Here is a 19,131-nt window from a genome sequence, read left to right as displayed (position 1 = left end):
ACAAAATGCTTGGGACTAGAAGTGTTTTGGATTTTGGAACATCTGTATTTGCATATGCATACATAATGAGATATCTTGGAGATGGACTCAAATCTAAACACAAAATTCATTTATGCTTCATATACACCTTATACACAAAGCCTGAAGGTACTCTTATACAATATTTTCAGTAATTATGTGCATGAAACAAAGTTTGTGTACACTGAACCATTAGAAAGCAAAGGTGCCACTATCTCAGCCACCCATGAAAAAGTTTTGGTTTTTGGAATATTTTGGAATTTGGAATTCTAGATAGGAGAGACTCAAGTTGTAAAAATTATATAAAGAGAACAATCCAGTACACATCTATTTGAAGTTATATACCACTAAATTAAATTCATCTTATGAACTGCATGGTGATGTTGACTTTATTAGCATTTATTTCTGAATAAGTCTGTTCTAGACTATAAGCATAAAAGGCACATTTCTCTCTCATTAGTGATGGGTGTTTTAGCATGTTAAACTCGGTCAGAAGTGCAAAATTGCACATGGTGGTTTCAGATAATGTGGTGCAATAGTCCTGTGGCTGAGTGAATATACCAAGAAGACTGCTTAAAGAAAAGGTCATTACTTCAATAGAAATAAAAAGTTAAAAGCCTGATTAAGGATATCATATAAAGAGAAAATATAAAGAGAATTTTGTAAGAGAATTGTCTAAAGTCTCTGTACAATTGAAGTATAATGCTTTGAATTTGAGTATATTAATGTAACTTCACTCCATATTTCAGTAGTTGTGGATTTTTCCCTCTGTGATTTCAGTCTCAAACAGGCCATCCTTTCTTCAGTGTACAGAAAATATTGAGAATATCCATTACAAATGCCACAAGGTTATAAAAATTTATAACCTCATTTTTTTTGTGACACATACTTACTAATGTGGTGGGAATACTAAATTATGAACATAGAAAGACTTGCTCTAGATAGGAAAATGAAAATGAGATCTCCTTACCTCAGAACTTGGACCTTTTCTTTCCTTTATTGTTTTCCTTTCTTTCTTTCTTTCTTTCTTTCTTTCTTTCTTTTTTCTACATCTCCCAGAATTGCCCAGCCAGTGAAAACACTGGTCAAAAGGACTGCAGCTTGTGACTTTCTGACATAGGAATTCTGAATTGGAGAGAGCAAACAGAAGGCGTTCTGGGTTTGGGAGCATTTTCAGTAATACGTGGTGGCTCCCATGCCAGTGGAATGATGAATCCACTCTGGGTATTAGTCTGAATTTTATAGGAGTTGTTCAAAGTACCAAACCTATTTTGAAATGGGATTCAGCACCTTGGACAGCTGCCTTAGAATTCAGACTTAGGGCCCATATAGACAGGCCAAAATAAAGCTGCTTCAGGTCACTTTGGAGGTATGTTGTTTAAATTATGCATGTGTCCTAAGAGTCCGGGAGCTGGGCCAAAGCCACACTTCAGTCCTTCAGCATGGCTTTGGCGTGGCTTCCGGACTCTTAGGATGCATGCATCATTTAAACAACATACCTCCAAAGTGACCTGAAGCAGGTTTATTTTGGCCTGTCTGTATGGGGCCCTAACCTGGAGTAGATGCACTGCTCCACTGACATGGAACCTAGTAGGCATTAGGCACTAGGCATTTACTTGAGCGTGAGGGAAGCAGCTGTGCATTTAAAGATTTAAAGATTCATCCTTAGAGTGGAGGGAAAACTAAGTGTGTCCTCAAGTTGGCACAGACCATTTGGTAAGCTGAGAAAACATGGGGGAGGGGGGACTGAAGGTAGAAAAGCAAAAGAGAAATATGTTTTCTCTCCCTTCTGTTCTGTTGGCACAAGCAGAGCGGGCCTTTAAGTATGTTTTTTCTTCTCCTTCTGATATCCCATCTCTGGTCCTGACTCAAAATCTGACACTGGGATTCCTCTGTGAGTGGACTGTGTAAGAAAAAGATCTAAATGTATTGTGTACATTAGAGATTTGTCACTACTGCTACTTTCTGTGTATTCAAGATATTTCCGATTTATGGCGACTCTGTTATCTTGACAAGATTTGTTTCAAACAGTTTTATCATTGCCTTCTTCTGAGTCTGAGAGAGTGTGATTTGCCCAGATTCATCCAGTAGGTTTCCATAAATGGGAAGGAATTCTGAACTGTGTTCCCCTAGAATTCTAATACAACACTGAAACCACTAAACCACACTGACTCTCAAATACTCAATTTGAGGCATACTTATCAAATTTGCAGATGACACTAAATTGGGAGGAGCAGCTAATACTCCAGAGGACAGGATCAAAATTCAAAACAACCTGAATAGACTAGAAAGCCGGGCCAATGCTAAGAAAATGAACTTCAACAGGGAGAAATGTAAGGTACTGCACTTAGGGCGGAAATATGAAATGCACAGATACAGGATGGGGGACACCTGGCTGAACGAGACTACATGTGAAAAGGACCTAGGAGTCCAAGTAGATCACAAGTTGAACATGAGTTAACAGTGTGATGAGGCAGATAAAAAGGCCAATGCAATGTTAGGCTGCATCAATAAAAGTATAGTGTCTAGATCAAGGGAAGTAACAGTGCCACTGTATTCTGCTTTGGTCAGGCCCCACCTGGAATATTGTGTCCAGTTCTGGGCATCACAAACTATTGAGAAACTGGAGCATGTTCAGAGGAGGGCGACTAAAATGGTGAAGGGTCTGGAAACCATGCCCTGTCAGGAATGACTTAGAGGGCTGGGGATATTTAGCCTGGAGAAGAGAAGGTTAAGAGGTGATGTGATAGCCATGTTTAAATACTTGAAGGGGTGTCATATTGACGAGGGAGCTCCAGAGAACAGAACCCGGAACAATGGATGCAAGCTCCAGGAAAACAGATTCCAGCTCAACATTAGGAGGAACTTCCTGACAGTAAAGGCTGTTTGACAATGGAACACACTCCCTCGGAGTGTAGTGGAGTCTGCTTCCTTGGAGGTCTTTAAACAGAGGCTGGATGGCCATCTGTCAGGGATGCTATGATGGAGGGTTCCTGCGTGGCAGGGGGTTGGACTGGATGGCCCTTGAGGTCTCTTCCAATTCTACAATTCTATGATTCTATGAATTGAATCCTCAGGAACCATCCTATTCCCAGTGGTCTTTCACACCACAGACTCAGTTCCCATTCCCAATCAATGTCACCCAGCTGCTCCAAAATATAAAGGGCTCCTCCCCTGTTTGATCCACAGCAGGAGCTCTGGGAAAAGTTCATGTGTCCAAAATGGTCTGAACGCTTCAAAAACAATGTCAATGATTAGACACCTGGCTATCATCCCATATTTAGTGTAATTCAGCAGAATTGCTTCTTGGTAGAGAGCCAGCTGTTTTTGGCAGAGCACCTATTCTTGCCTTTGAATTATTGTGTCATCAGAGAAGAACACAGAAGAAAGAGTCAAATACAAATTGCTTTCCCCCCAGGGTAGCATGTCCACACTTTCCACTGTAGAGAAAGTTTTGTGTCTAAAAAATATTAAACTCATGGCTGAGTTTAACCACTCGATGTGGCTTCAGCAAACCATAGCTCCATAGGCATATACCATGCAAAGCCAGGGAACAAAGGGAGCTCTCACTTATTGGTTGTAAGTAACAATATGTGCTGCCTGACTGTTCCACTTGCACTGGATAAAAACTATTGCATAGGAACATTAGTAGGCCAACCTTTTGGGGAAAATATTTATGAAAAGTCTCGTACAAATAGAAGAACATCTGTGAAACTGGGATAACTGGGCATGTAATGAGCTTCTGCTCACTTGGAAACAGCTCTACTGCTGGCGGAAAATCTTTTCTGCTAGCAGTGGGGTATTTCTGGATCAAAGCCAATATCTGGCCAATATTGCATCCAATTAAATAATTTAGAAAGAAATAATATTGTAGGCATCTGAGTTGCCGCTAGCCATATGAAATCAGAAACCCAGCATGGTCATTATTCACCTTTGGCAGTACTGAGAGAACATTTTCTAATCTAATCAATGTGTGATCAAATCTTTAATCTGTAAATCAAAGATAAATAAGACCACCATGATTTATGAGTCCAATATGCTTTACCTCAGTGATTGCATTCTTTCCCTAAATGCACTTACTTGTGTATTTCTTGATATTCCTGGTAATGAAGTCAAAAGTGTTGCCTTTATGATCACTGACTTGATGGAGATCTGCTGATCAAAGCAAGGAGGACTGGATGGAAAAGGGCAGCTGTGGTTGGCCTGTTGTTTGGTGGACTGCAAGATCCATAGTGCAAGCCTACATTGTGTATGTCTACTCATAATTAAGCCCCATTGACTTCTATGGTACTTACTCCCAAGGTAGATGTCTATAGGACTGCAACCTTAAAAGTCTATATCCAATATAAATAGTAGCAACCCTATCTAGTCTATTTTGCGCCTCCTACTTCATTCAGTCATGTTTGTGTAGAAGACTTTTTCAGTGAATTTAGCCCTAAATTTTAAGAATTCAGAATACCAAAGGAGTCCTTTTTCTTACATAGATTGCTGCCTTGTGCATGCCAGAAAGAGTAACTTGAATGTATATGTTTATAAAATTCAGAGAATGAAATTGGTAGATTAGAAAATCACACGAATATGATGAATGAGAGTGGTGTATTGTTCTTGTATTAGGCAATTGCCTCTCTATGTATCATACACATGGATCCAAAACACACTGAAGAAATTATCCAGTTTGAGACCATATTGACTGCCCTGGCTCAATGCTAGGGAGTTCTGGGACTGTAGTTTTGTGAGATATTCAGCCTTCTCTGTAAGAGAGGTCTGGTGCCACAATAAACTACAATTCCCAGGATTCCCCAGCACTGAGCCAAGGCAGTTAAAGTAGTCTTAAACTGGATTATTTCTACAGTGTGTTTTGGACTATCATCCACACTGGAATATAGAAGCAGTGGCTGCTGCCAGAATTGGGTTTTACTATATGTCTGATAGTTAAACTGGTCTAGTAGCCCAGTTCCTATGGGTATTTGAACATGCCACATGGTGACTTTGTTCAAAAAGTATTCCTTGTCCATTTTCTCTCTATTTTGGAAGCACCGCCACTGCCACCACTCAACAATATGAGCGTAGAAGATAGAAAGTGAAACTGTTTACTTTTATGTATCTATTGTGACAATTGCCAAAGTGAAAAGTAGACTGGGTTCCTGTACCTTTAATGGTTGTGTAGATGAAGAAGCTTCAGCAGGTGTCACTTGGTTGCATAACAAGCAACATTTGCTGAAATTCTCTCTTCTACCCAACCATTACAAGCACAGGAACACTCTCTAGTTTTCAATATGGCAACCTTTTTTTTTAAGGAAAAGTTTATTAAACAATTTAAAATTAAAATATTACATCCGTCTCATCAAAATATTATATCCTTAACATCATAACACAGATACAGAACAGTTCATGGATAAAGAAAAGTATTTCTTATGTACTGATTTGTTGCTAGTATATTTCTTACATTCCATCTCTAGTTCACATCTTCTTCTCTTTCCCTTCCTAGGATCTCCTTCCCAAATATTCCTGTAATTTCTTCCTCTTATATTCTTCCGTTTCCTAAATCTACCTCCTATCATTCCACCTTATCATCTTCTTCCCACTCCACCTTCTCATTCATAACTACCTTACTACATTCACTCACCCTTTTCGACTTTCCTTTACCCTCTAGGCCTTTCACGCCTAATATGGCAACCTTTATTGTGACATCCACATGCTCTTGGCTAAAACGATTTAGCTAAACATATCTAAAGCAGTAACCTAGATCATGAAAAACTATGAATCACTCTTAAAGAAATGGGTGTGCCACTACATTTGATTGTCCTGCAGCATAAACTATATTCAGGACAAGAAGCTACCATCAGGACAGAACACAGAGAAATGGAATGGTTTCCAGTTGGCAAGGGGGTCAGACAAGAGTGGATTTTATTACCCTATTTGTTCAACTTGTACACTGAACATATCATAGCACAGTAAAACAGGATTAGACTTGGAGGAAGGAGGTGTGAAAATTGGAGGAAGGAAGGAAGGAATATCAGCAATTTAAGATATACATACTACTAGCAGAAAATAGCAAAGATTTGGAACAATTACTGAAGAAAGTCAAGGAAGAAAGGGCAACAGCTGGTGTACAGTTAAACATTAAGAAAATAAACACAATGACCATATATGTTTCGCATAACTTTTAAGTCTATGTGAAAACTTTGAAATAATTCAAGATTTTCCATACCTTGCTTCAGTAACTAAACAGAATGGTATGCAATCAAGAAATCAGATGTCTAGGACTTTGAAGGGCAGCTATGAAAGAACTAGACAAGATCTTGAAGTATAATTATGTATCATTGAATAGTAAAGTTGGGACTGTCCGTACCATTATAGTTCCCATTTTTATATATGGCTGTGCAAGCTGGACAGCGAAGAAAGCTGGTAGGAAGAAAATCAACTAATTTGAAATGTGGTGCTAGAAAAGATTCTACAGAAATCATGGGCTGCTAAAAAGACAAATAAATCAAATCAAGCCTGAACTCTCCCCAGAAACCAAGATGATTAAATGTGTTTTGGACATATCATGAGAATAAATCATACACTTGCTAGAAAAGACAATAATGCTTGGTAAGATAAAAGGTAGTAGGAAAAGAGGAAGACCACATTATTAGACTCATTATTATAGACTCAATCAAGGAAGCCACAGCCTTGAGTTTGCAAGATCTGATCAAGGCTGTTGGTGAGAAGGTAATTTGGAGGTTGGCTTGGCATAAGTCAAAGTCACCTTGACAACAGTTAACAACAACAACAACAATTAATTAATTATGCAGATGGTTGTGTAGATTGGGAAAACAAATTCTAACAGTTTTACATTCAACCAGGAACAGATATTTTGTAAATATTTTAGATTATAACAGGTGCATAGCAACACACATCATTGCTAGGAAAAATCTATTTCCCCCTCAGTTACTGTGGGCATTGCAACAAGACTGAAGGCCCAAACAGACAGGCCAAAATAAAGCTGCGTCGGGTCACTTTGGAGGTGTGCTGTTTAAATGATGCATGCATCCTAAGAGGCCAGAAATCACGCCAAAGCCACACTCCAGGACTGGAGTGCATTGGCACAGCTTCTGGCCGATTAAGAAGTGTTTGTCAGTTAAACAGCATACCTCCAAAGTGACCTGAAGCAGCTTTATTTTGGCCTGTCTGTTCAGGCCCAAAGAAAGAGCAGGAAGATCTTAGGAGGTGGCAGATGATATCAAAGTCACTGTGAATCAAAATGTTTGAAGTCTTCAATCCTGTGAGTCCTGTCTTCACCACACTACTGATTAAGACTGGCAATTGGATTTAGCCTTTAAAGTGCATTTGTAAATATCAAATAATGATTACTTTATCATTCTCTGTATAATTTTTAATAGGTGATAACAGTGGATGGCCTCAGCAACTGGATGTGATTTACAACATAAGGTTATCCCAATATGCTTCTGAAGAGGAAACTGAAGATTGCTGTAAGTAGGGGTGGGTAGATGCATGCCTGCCTGTAGAAGCTGAAACCATTGCACCCTGGAAGGATGTCACCGTTGAGCTGGTTCAACGATGGTGAAACAGAAATAAGCTTCAAAAGATACATGCACATTTCAATTCTCTTTTATAAAGCTGTTTAGATAGATAGATAGATAGATAGATAGATAGATAGATAGATAGATAGATCATTCAGAGATAGGTAGATAGATTCTAATAAATACGATACTTAAAATTTATTGAGACCAGCTTCATTGAGGTTTGTTTTTTTTTAATTGGCCTCCATAAGGAAATATGAGTGGTCACTTTGTACATCTTTGTATAGGATACATTAGCCACTCTTCCTAAGGACACAGGATGTATCTATACTGCAGAATTATATTTAGTATTATGATTGCTTTCTTACTTTCTTCCTTGCCTTCCCCCAGCCATGAAACTAAGGACCTTATCACATGGGAGGGAAGTGCCCAAATCTCATGGATAAATGGGATTTAAATCCAAGAATATTGATTGTTTTCAGATGATGTTGGGCTAATTGAGCATTCTGAAAGTAAAAAGCAGAGCGATTTTGCCCACTTTCTGCACAGGTTAATCTCATGTTAATGCTCAATTAGCCCGATGTGTCTGAAATCAATCCCACTTTTGCGGAATATTCCCGAGATTTAAACCCTGCTTATCCATGGGATTTGGTCGCTTTGCCTCCCCATGTTATAAGGTCCTAAGATGGTTTAAGTTGAAACATATAGCACTATACATTCACATCATATAAAATTTAAAATAAAATTAGACTACCAATACAATTCAAAGTTATAACAGTTTTATATCACTTTAACTGTCATCACTTCTTCCAGTGGAATCCTGGGAACTGTTGCTTGTTTAAACTACAAACCACAAGATCCCTGAAGATGAAACCTTGGTCGTTAAAATGGTCTCAAACTGCTATAACTGTGCAATGCTATGTCTACAGTTTCTCTTTTAGTATGTGGCCTGCCACAGACTCCTCTGAAGTTGACAAAGGGTGGTTCTTTGCAGTCATTTGGAATATAATGTCTCTGTCATGACAGCATTTGAAATGTGGAGAAATGGGCTCGTATTGATGTTTATTTTGATATATGATTGGATACTGGATCTCTGCTACACTAAAAGCACCAAAATGAGTTTTTTAAAAAGGCACCATGTGCCAAATAGTTATTTGAAACTATTTCTGACAGACGAAAGAGAATTTGGACTTCAGTTTCCCCTATCTTGTTTGAGTAAGCACCATACTGCAACTTCCTACAGCACAAACATATGTGGTAGTTGGTTAGCATGGCTTGCAGAGAGAAGGAAAGTGTAGACTTCAAACTTTGTGTTTCAAAGCTGTTATTTATTCTGTGGAAATTGACCAACATAGTTCAACCAAAGGTCTTCATCGGGGAAAAGGTACTTCATGTGTCTTCAGATGTAAAACGCTGGTGTGAATGAAGGCATCAGTCAAGTTTCCCGTACATGGGGTGTCCTGAAGCTGGGGTGTCACTACTGTGGTGGCCTTTTATGGTGGCAGAACAACCTTGTTTCCCTTGAAAGTGTTGCCCCCAGTAGAGCACCTGAAGAGGGTCTTAACGTCCGTCCGTGTGTGTGTGTGTGTGTGTGTGTGACATAAGTGGTGTACTATATTATACAATGGTGTATGTGTTTAACCTTATTTTTCTTTTTTCTATACTTGCCCTTAGTTAGTATCTCCCATCTCTCCAAAACCTGCCTTATCTATGACATTTTCTTTATCTAGTGGTTGATTCTGTGCCCAAAGAATGTTTGTGCCGTGGCTTAGAGTTAGACTGCAATGATGCCAGTTTGCACACCGTTCCTTTGGTCTCTTCAAATATAACAATGATGTAAGTAAAGAAGGCATTTTCACTTACAACAACAACAACAATAATAATAATATTTTTCATAGTTTTTTGTGGGATTTTCAGGCTATGTGGCCGTGTTCTACAAGAGTTTCTTCCTGATGTTTCGCCAGCATCTGTGGCTGGCATCTTCAGAGAATGCTTGCCTGGAAAGGAGTTGGGTGTATATATTGTGTGACCTGGGAAGGCAGGAGTGATTTGCATGTGTATTGTTCTGTTGCTAATGGCAGGCCTCAGGGTGGGAGGGTCTGCAAAAGAGGATTAGTGTCTGCTTGATAGTGCTCATTGTCTGCTGGGAGATTTCTCATTTGCTATATTTCAGGATTGGTAGCCAAACCTTGTTTATGTTAAAGGTTTCCTCTTTCCTGTTGAAATTGTCCAGGTGTTTGTGGATTTCAGTGGCTTCCCTGTATAAAGATCTGTTCAGTCTTCAGGCTCAGATTGAACCAGATTCCAGTGACAGATGTTTGCAGGCCTTGCAGATAGAAAGAAAAGGCATCTCTCAAGCTATGTGCTTCAGGGGAGCATGTTATTATACTTTGTTTAAGTATATGGTTTAAACACATAGCTAGCCTGGCCAGTGGTGAAGTATGAGGAGAGCAGGAAAGATAAAAATAATTTGTCAAAAACAGTGTAAAGCAAGAAATGTGCAGCAGTGTGAACCTCTGATTCTTTCATTGGAGTAATTCAATAGATGAGCTGTACATTTAAAGTAGGAGTAAGCGTGGTTTAGTGATTTGAGCATGGGACTGTGAATCTAGAGAGGAGGGTTCGGATTCCTGCACTGTCATGGAAACTCACTGAGTGGCCTTGCGTAAGTCCCATTCACTCAGCTCCAGAAGAGATCAAAGGCAAACCCCCCTGAATAAATCTTGCCAAGAAAACCCTGTTAGGGGTCACCATAAGTTGGAAACGACTTGAAGGTACACAACAACATTTAAAGTAGAAAAAATATAGTAGAAATATATAGGATTGTGCTCTAAATCAAATATCAGTTGAAAGTAGTTGAAATGGCACTTTTCTGTTGAGACTCAAACACTAAGAGTTGCAAGGCTTACTTCATGTGAAAATATGCAATTAAAAGTATACTTAAGGTTTTGTTTTCAGAGTAACCAAGGACCCGGGCTGCAGTTGTTTATCTTGGACTTGTTGTCTCTTTTTTCACAAGACACTAGTTTTAATTTTTATGCTGTCTAGGATTCTTAGAGCAGAATGTACTGTAGTTCTATCTAGTCATGAAAGAGTACTTGGCCCTATACAGACAGGCCAAAATAAAGCTGCTTCGAGTCACTTTGGAAGTATTCTGTTTAAATAATTCATGCATATTAAGAGCGCAAAAGCCGCACCAAAGCCATGATCCAGTCCTAAGGACTGGTGCACAGCTTTGGTGCAGCTTCCAGACTCTTGGGACGCATGCATCATGTAAACAGCATACCTCCAAAGTGACCCGAAGCAGCTTTATTTTGGCCTGTCTGTATAGGGCCATTGTCTCACATAGAGCAATTAACAGATGCTTTAAGAAAACCCTGAGTGCATTGCCCAATTTATTTGCAGTACTGGAAGGCCCTCTAGGGTTTATGATGGTTCAGTGCAAAAAATGTGAAGCAAGACTTGCCTTTAGGAAATATTTGGTGGCAATTACTGGCTAACTCAGAAAATCTGGAAAGTTGACATTCTTCAGTATAATTTCAGCTTCCATCAGCTTTAGTGTTTTCATTCACATGATGGTTTAAACTAATATTGCACAGCCATCTCCATGGAATAATTTGATTTACAGAATTTCCTGCCGATGAAGCTAATCTCTATGGACTATTTTGATTTAGAGAAATGCCTGACAATGGAATAACTTCATTATCCCTAAAATGGAAGTTATGATCAAGATCCTATTAACTTTTAGGGTAGCATAATTACATGCCAGTGTAATCACACTGAATGCTACAATTGCACAACTGATTATACAACTGGTGCTTACACCCTGAGCTCACTAGATGTGCAACAATGAAATAGTGCCCCACTCATAAAGTGAAAAGTGAGAAACCACAGTGTCTGTGTGTGCTTATGAACCATTGACTGCACTATGGACTGTACATGTGCAACATCTGAGAATGTGCAACCACTTCCACACCTATTTTTATGCAAACATCATGCCCCATTAGTATTCTGGCATAAGTCAGCTGAAAATAGTTCCATGTATACTCTTAGCCATTAATATTATTGTTTTTGTTTTCATTACAGATCCCTACAAAGGAATCTGCTGACAAAGCTGGTTGCCAATGGCTTCAAAAAATATCAGGATCTAAAATACCTGTAAGACACTGTTTTAACTTCAAATATCAACCTATTGCAAATATCAGCCACAAAACCTATTGTTTTGTGGTGTAGTGACTAAGGGTGAGTTCACAGCTTATATTTCTCATGTGATAACTAGGATATTGAGTGTCTGATTTGCTCCTGTCATTATTCTTCCTGTCTTCTGTTAAACAGGCTTTTGAGAGGTGATAGCTCTATTTGGTGTTTGAAGTCTGTTGAACCAACAGTGTGAATTCACCCTGAGGTTGTAAACTACTTATATGGGAGCAATCCTCACTAAATTCAACTGGATTTACTTATAAGTAGATGTTACAGAATTGTACTGTAAAATGTTGATTCTAATCATCCTATGTACATATAAGTTGTGTTGAAATTAACAAGATGTACCTACTGATATGAATTTTCAAAATCTGGAGTAGAAAAGCCTATAAGAACTGTAAACTCTAGAGTGCCACAGTGTATTATGAAGTATAATTTAGATTTTATTATACAGGTGTACACAACAAAGAAGATAAGTTTAGCAAAACAAGGGGAAAATCTCTCTATATAGATAGGTATCCTTTCTTCTGGGAGAAAATGTGAAAATGAATTTTAATAATAATAATAATAATAATAATAATAGGATTTATTTATATACCGCCCAATCACTGGGAATCCGAGCGGTTTACAACAGAGGGGATAATAGACGGTTCCCTGCCCTCAGGCTTACAATCTAAAAGACATGACACAAAAGGAGAAGGGAATGTTGAGGGGGGGAGGAATTTTGATTTAATAGCCATTACATTATTCTTTAAAATAATCTGTTTTAAAATAATGGTTATTATTTTAAACTGCAGAAGAGGAGATGAATTTCCCCTTCTAGTAAATGAATTCCAAGTCTCTCTGTGCACATATAGAGCAAAGGTGAATGAAAAGGTGTATCTGATGAAGTAATGTAATTCATGTAATAAGTAAATCCATTAATATTTCTTTAGGGCAAAACAAGACATTACATTTTATAGTAATGTTTGCAGTCTAGAATGTGAGGGAAAGAACAAGAACTATGTACAAACTGGTGTAGCTTTGCAATGGCCACAACTTTATTGTTTATAGCTCATAACATCTCAGAGAGGGCTATCTTCCAGATTTATGCTGTGGAGAATGTGAACGGACATAACAAGAATTTCACGGTCACTTGAATCAACTGAAATCTTGTAGGAAAGTGTAGCAACATTCAAGCTAGACTGGGACATTCATTAATATATGCAAAATATTTTGATACAGGGCTGGGAAACTGCACAGATGGCAGGGGCTATTTTTAACCCGTCACCTGACCAACATGCCACTTCCAGTTGCCATTTTCAACTGAAGGAAAGCATTTAGGAACAGTTTGGGTGGGGAAGAAAACTGCTGCCTATGTATAAGGTTTTGGTTACTTTGGGGCAACTTTATAACAGACAATTACCCTGAACCTGAAAAAATGGGGTGAGGTGGTTTGGAGGCTGCAAAAGAGATGGCTGTATGTGCTCTAAGGGCCAAAATCTTCCCAGCCCTAATTTAAGAGGATCATCCCATAACAAATCCATCTCCTAGTTCCTAGAGGGAAGTAGGCCATCAGCAGACAGGCCTTTTTGGGCGGTCTGTCCTGCGCCAAAGTTAGAAGGCAGACACAATCTAGTCATTATTGTGAGCAAAATTCCTTCCCAGATATATTCGCTGGCAGCAAACCTCTGCCCATAACAGGATAATGAGCTCTGAAACTGGAGCAGATAAATGTAACTAGCAGCAAGGATCATGCTGAAACCCTAAACTGGGACCTTTATTTCTAGCCTGGAAATGAATTAGTACAATTTCCTTCTGCTCTGTTTCAAGATCCATCTTCAGAATACCAGCTGGTTGTGTTATAGGAGTGAGGCCTATGTCAGCTCAGTTCATTATCAGCCATTCAAGAAGATACCACAACAAACACAGCAGCAGGCTTCACTAGCGAGAGGCCAAAGCTTTTTGCTGCATAAGAAAACACACAATTCCAGGGAGGTAGCCAAATCAGAATTATATGTCATTCAGGTACTTATAGTTACATTTCATCCACACATGTGCATACATTTAATGCATGGAGAAGACATTTATAAGACAATGTAAATTGTCTTATTCCTACTATTCATTTATTCTCCCCAAATCTTTTGTCAAATAGTGATAAATTCATCTGAGGGTTTCCATAAGTCAGAAAATGATTTGAAGGCACACTTGACAGTCTTGCTAAGATCTCTGAGGAACTGAACTAAGATTTTTTTTTATTAAAAAATGTAGATATGTTGGTTTTGCTATCTAAAGAATTTTTAATGATCAGCAACTGTCATTATCTTCACAGGTATCTCCAAAATAATAACATAAGTGTTGTATCGGGACATGCTTTCAAAGGACTCTACAATCTGACAAAGCTGTAGGTATTGACTCAGCCATTTAGTGATAGAAAAATCCATATACCATCACTTAAATAATTTCAGAAAGTACATTCAGGGGCTTCACTGTTACAGACAAAATGCCATCTCTCCTTTCTTAATAACATTTTCAAAATTATCCAATGAATTGGTTGACAGCTTGAGGGTGTCAACCAATAACCCTTGATACATGGCTAAAGGTAAGTTTGTTTACAAAGTCATTGTGATATATGCCAAGAACATCAGACGTAGCTGTGAGAAATCCAGTTCTATCACAGAGTTTCAAATACCATTCTGACCAACTCACTGGAAGGATCAAGGACAAAAACAAAAATAAGAATGAATAATGAATAACCAAGAGTTGCTCAACGATCTTCTAATCCAATGTTATTAACCATTGTGCTGTCTTTGGTCTTATTTCAGATATCTGAGTCACAACAAGATCACCTTTTTGAAACCCTATGTCTTTGAAGATTTACATAAGCTAGAATGGCTGTATGTACCAGCTTTGTATCAGATTAATGTTGCAATCCCAAATAAATATAGGGAATAGATGTCTTTTGAGTCAGAGGAAATAACCTCTGAATAAGCATGCTTGCTCTTTAAGATGGAGATGCATATTATATGTATAACTTATAGAATGTGTTGTATCCAAATCTGAGCCTCTTCAAACATCAGGTATGTGAAATATTTTTTTCCTCATCTCCACCTTCATATTTTTGTTGTTGTTATGTGCCTTCAAGTTTTTTCCGAGTTATAGTGACCCTAAGCCAAGCCTATAATGGGGTTTTCTTGGCAAGTTTCTCCACAGTGGTTTTCCATTGCCATCCTCTGAGTCTGAGAGAGAGTGACTTGATACTGTTGTTTCTGAGCTCTGAATGTTCACTGGGAAATTTATTCTGTTGTGAATTTGGACAGGACAATGTTAATGAATCTAAATATATTGTCGGAAACTCCTTAGTGGTCCTGCCAATGTTGCCAAATTCTTCATTTATTAGTGAAACTGCCAACAGATCTGTTTTCATGAGAAGTAGTTGTTAAATGAACTTATTTAAGGGCTAGAACACAAATGGGGAATTCACATCCTGTGGCAGTTCTCCATGCAAGCATATGTGCTCCATGTAGTCCTCCACTGCCCAACTGATCACTCATTGAGGTTTATCAGACGTGAGTTTTTGGTGATTTTTCCTGCCTATTGCGCAGTGTTAGCGTCACCAACGTTGCGCAATAACGTGAAAGCGCAACGTCCTTCCAGATGCCATTCATTTCTATGGGAGCCCATTGCGCAACGCTACCGTAGTTTAAGCGTCATTCCTCCCCTTTTTGGGCATTGCGGGCAAAAAGGGAAGCCAGGCCATGGTCTCCCGTTATCCTCGCGAAATCTGTTGCGAAATGGTTGGTGTGGTAGGCAGCAGCGCAACGCAACGCTCAAGTTACTGATTGCAAAGTTCCCATGATGCTGGGCTGCTTTTTGACCCCATTCTCTTCCGGTGGCCTTCCTTTTTCAGGACAACCCCTTAGAGGGGGGTGGCCTTGTCTTGCATGTAAGGAACCCCTTGAGGTCATCCATTCCTGCCCCATTCCTCTTTCCTGCATGGACACCTGGGGGGCTGCAAATGCAAGGTGCCCCTAGGGGTCATCCATCCCTGCCCCATTCCTCTGTCCTGCATGGACACCTGGGGGGCTGCACATGCAAGGGGTCCCTAGGGGTCATCCATTCCCGCCCCATTCCTCCTTCCTGCAAGGACACCTCGTAGGCTGTAAATGAAAGGGGCTCCTAGGGGTCATCCATTCCAGCCCCATTCCCCTTTCCTGCATGGACACCTGGGAGGCTGTAAATGAAAGGGGCCCCTAGGGGTCATCCATCCCAGCCCCATTCCTCTGTCCTGTATGGATACCTGGGAGGCTGTAAATGAAAGGGTCCCCTAGGGGTCATCCATTCCAGCCCCATTCCTCCATCCTGCAAGGACAACTAGGAGGCTGCAAATGAAAGGGGTCCCTAGGGGTCATCCATCCCAGCCCCATTCCTCCATCCTGCAAGGACACCTAGGAGGCTGTAAATGAAAGGGGCCCCATCACAGAAATCGCAACTTTCGCGCAATTGTAGCGCAACTGTAGTGCTAACATAACGTTATGGGGGAATGACGGAAAAGCAAGCAATGTGGTAAGACATCGCGCGAAACAGTAATTTCGCAACGGTCTTTACACTTCCTTAGCGCAATTGCAGGGTCCAAAACTTGAGTCTGATAAACTCCATTGTCTGCATGACAATCAACAGATTATTTTGCCTGCTCTGCTGTAAACAGCAAGGAGTGGTTGCTCTTATGGCATTGGGAGCGGGTAACAGATGCTTTAAATTCTCTCCCACCAGTAACCCCAGTGCAATCAAGCTTTAAAATCTCCTCACCCTACATTGATCCTGATGAAACTGGGGCGTTTATCAGACGGGGTCTTTGCAGCTCAGATCCGGGGCGTCTGCGGATCGGGTGATTCGCATTCACGTGATAACGAGAATGTATTTTCATACCTGGTTGCTTTAAATGTGAGCCCCTTCCGCGGGACCTCTGAACTGAATCCACACTGGCTCCTCATTTTGACGAGTTTTGGCGAGTGCGCTAAATAAGTGGATTGACACGATTCGCATTGGGGCTCGGTTCAAATTCAGTGCGAATTGGTCTGGTGTGGAATTCCAATTTGATTGTGTTTCTGAACACCCTCGCAAGACCCCCGGGTTGCAAATCTCCCATAATGCCCTGCTGCAATTTGCCCCATTTGCTTCCGGTGGCCCTTTTCGCTTTCAGGGCAACCGGAGCTTGGGAGTGATCATAGCTCCATTGGAGCTCTCTCTCTCCTTCCCTCTCCTTCCCTGCTGCACCTTCTGCAGAGCAGCCTGGCCAGCCAGCGCTCTCTCCCTCCCTCCCTCCCTCTCTCTCTCTCTCTCTCTCTCTCTCTCTCTCACACACACACACACACACACACATATATATATATATACACATACACACACTATATATATACACATGCGCACACACACACATATATATACATACACATACACACACACACATATATATATACATACACACACACACACATATATATACACATACACACACACATATACACACACACATATATATGTACACACATACATACACACACACACACACACATACACACATATATACACACATGCACACACACACTCACATACTCTAGTCTGCCCTCAAGTCATTTCCAGACTTATGGCAACCCTAGTCAGAGAGGGTTTGATTTTGCCATCCTCTGAGGCTGAGAGAGTGTGACTTGCCCAAGGAGTTTCCTTGGGAGGATTGTTCAGAGGGGGTTCACCCTTGCCATCCTCTGAGGCTGAGAGAGTGTGACTTGCCCAAGGAGTTTCCTTGGGAGGATTGTTCAGAGGGGGTTCACCCTTGCCATCCTCTGAGGCTGAGACAGTGTGACTTGCGCAGTTGGTTTTTTTTTTACACCCATGTAAGGGATCAAACCCTGCTCGCCCTCCACTGCTGCCTCTTGCAGCACTTCCTCGGATGCATCTAGGTGCTCCAAAATATGTCTTTGAATTCTATTATTATTATTATTATTATTTGAAAGAAAGAAGTTGGCAGCATGAGCTTTCCTAAAGTCTGCTGCCTCAGATGCATTTGGTCTCAGAGGTTCAACATATATAAGGATGTATATTAATGTTTTTGAAATAGATTATTTCCTAATGCAGATGCAGACGTAGAGATTATAGATGTGAAGGAAATGAAACATGAGGCTGGAGGGAGAGATGGAACTCCCAGAATTCCATAGCACTGAGCCTGGACAGTTAAACTGGAGTTAAACTGGATTATCTACCCAGTGTGGATGCAACCTAAGAGAAGGCAACTGCTACAAAGGGAAGGAGAGATGTAGATGGAATAGATGAGGAGAATGACAAGAGGATAGATGTAGTTATATATAGCTGAAATAGATGAGGAGAATGACAAGAGGATGGATGTAGATATATGTAGCCGAAATAGATGAGGAGAATGACAAGAGGATAGATGTAGATGTGGATGAAATGGATGGGGGCTCTGACACGGAGGACCCTTTGAATTTGGCTGCCAGGGATGGGAAAATAGAAGGGAGGAATAAAAGGGAAGCTGTCATTCCCGTGAAAGTGGAGCCAGGCTCCCTTCTTAACCCCAGAAGTGCAAAGGTTCAGGATGCCTTCAGGGCCCCATTGGGCATGCGCAAGGGTCCCAATTTGAATCGTTGAATCCCCCATGGTATGCACCGGTGTGGAAATACAATTTGCACTGACTCCGCTTTGCCTGAATCCGCATCACATGACTTCCTTCGATTTGATTCCCCGTCAGTTCGGAAGGGCAACAGAACAGCAACCAAATATGAAAATACATTCTCGTTATCACGTGAATGGGAATTGCCCAATCCGCAGACGCCCCAGATCTGAGCTGCAAAGACCCCGTTTGATAAACACCTAAGACTGGTGTTTCTAAATTTGCATTGTTTGTTGGCTGCACTAGGATCACTGTGGTGTGTTTCTCTGTATGACTGAAAGAGAAAGATGCATGAAATGGAGGGAGACACAGATAGAGAGAGAAGGAATGCTCTGACCATCCCTTTCCTTGACCCCACCTACACTTGCCCAGGGAACTACCCACCACAAGCTATATGCAGCTCCAACCTCTCTCTTTAAAGAAATATGCCCATTGGCACTTGACTGGCTGAAACTGCCTACTGGAGTAGCAAGGAAGAGTAACCCACTCCAGATTGTCCTATTCCACTACTGGAAATTTTTTCCCCCATAGGACATGAGAGAGGCACTCTGTAAGAAAACATTGACGCATTACAGACCGCTGAGAAGCAGCGGTCTGGCTCTGCCTCCGCTTGCAGCGTCCAGGAACCGCAGCCTTTAAACGGCGCAGCTCCCGGACGCTGCAGAGAAGGAGCACGGAAATCGCGCTCCTTCTCAGGCCCCGGAAGAGGCGCCGTGAGTGCCA

General features: G+C 40.6%; 1 protein-coding gene across 1 annotated transcript in view; it reads left to right on the top strand.

The window, feature by feature from the left end:
- Nucleotides 1-19,131, top strand: part of RXFP1 (relaxin family peptide receptor 1) — a 42,739-nt gene that overhangs the window by 9,329 nt on the left and 14,279 nt on the right. Inside the window, exons 3-7 of the mRNA XM_089527016.1 lie at nucleotides 7,404-7,493; nucleotides 9,275-9,380; nucleotides 11,631-11,702; nucleotides 14,056-14,127; nucleotides 14,549-14,620. Of these exons, the coding sequence (XP_089383142.1) occupies nucleotides 7,404-7,493; nucleotides 9,275-9,380; nucleotides 11,631-11,702; nucleotides 14,056-14,127; nucleotides 14,549-14,620 (412 nt within the window). The remainder of the gene's footprint in view (nucleotides 1-7,403; nucleotides 7,494-9,274; nucleotides 9,381-11,630; nucleotides 11,703-14,055; nucleotides 14,128-14,548; nucleotides 14,621-19,131) is intronic.

Source organism: Sceloporus occidentalis, unplaced genomic scaffold (genome assembly GCF_023333645.1).
Source record: "Sceloporus occidentalis isolate IW3139 unplaced genomic scaffold, rSceOcc1.0.p SCAF_5, whole genome shotgun sequence".
NCBI lineage: Eukaryota > Metazoa > Chordata > Lepidosauria > Squamata > Phrynosomatidae > Sceloporus > Sceloporus occidentalis.
The sequence above is the reverse complement of the archived record's forward strand: the minus strand, read 5'-3'. Positions and strand labels throughout refer to the sequence as shown.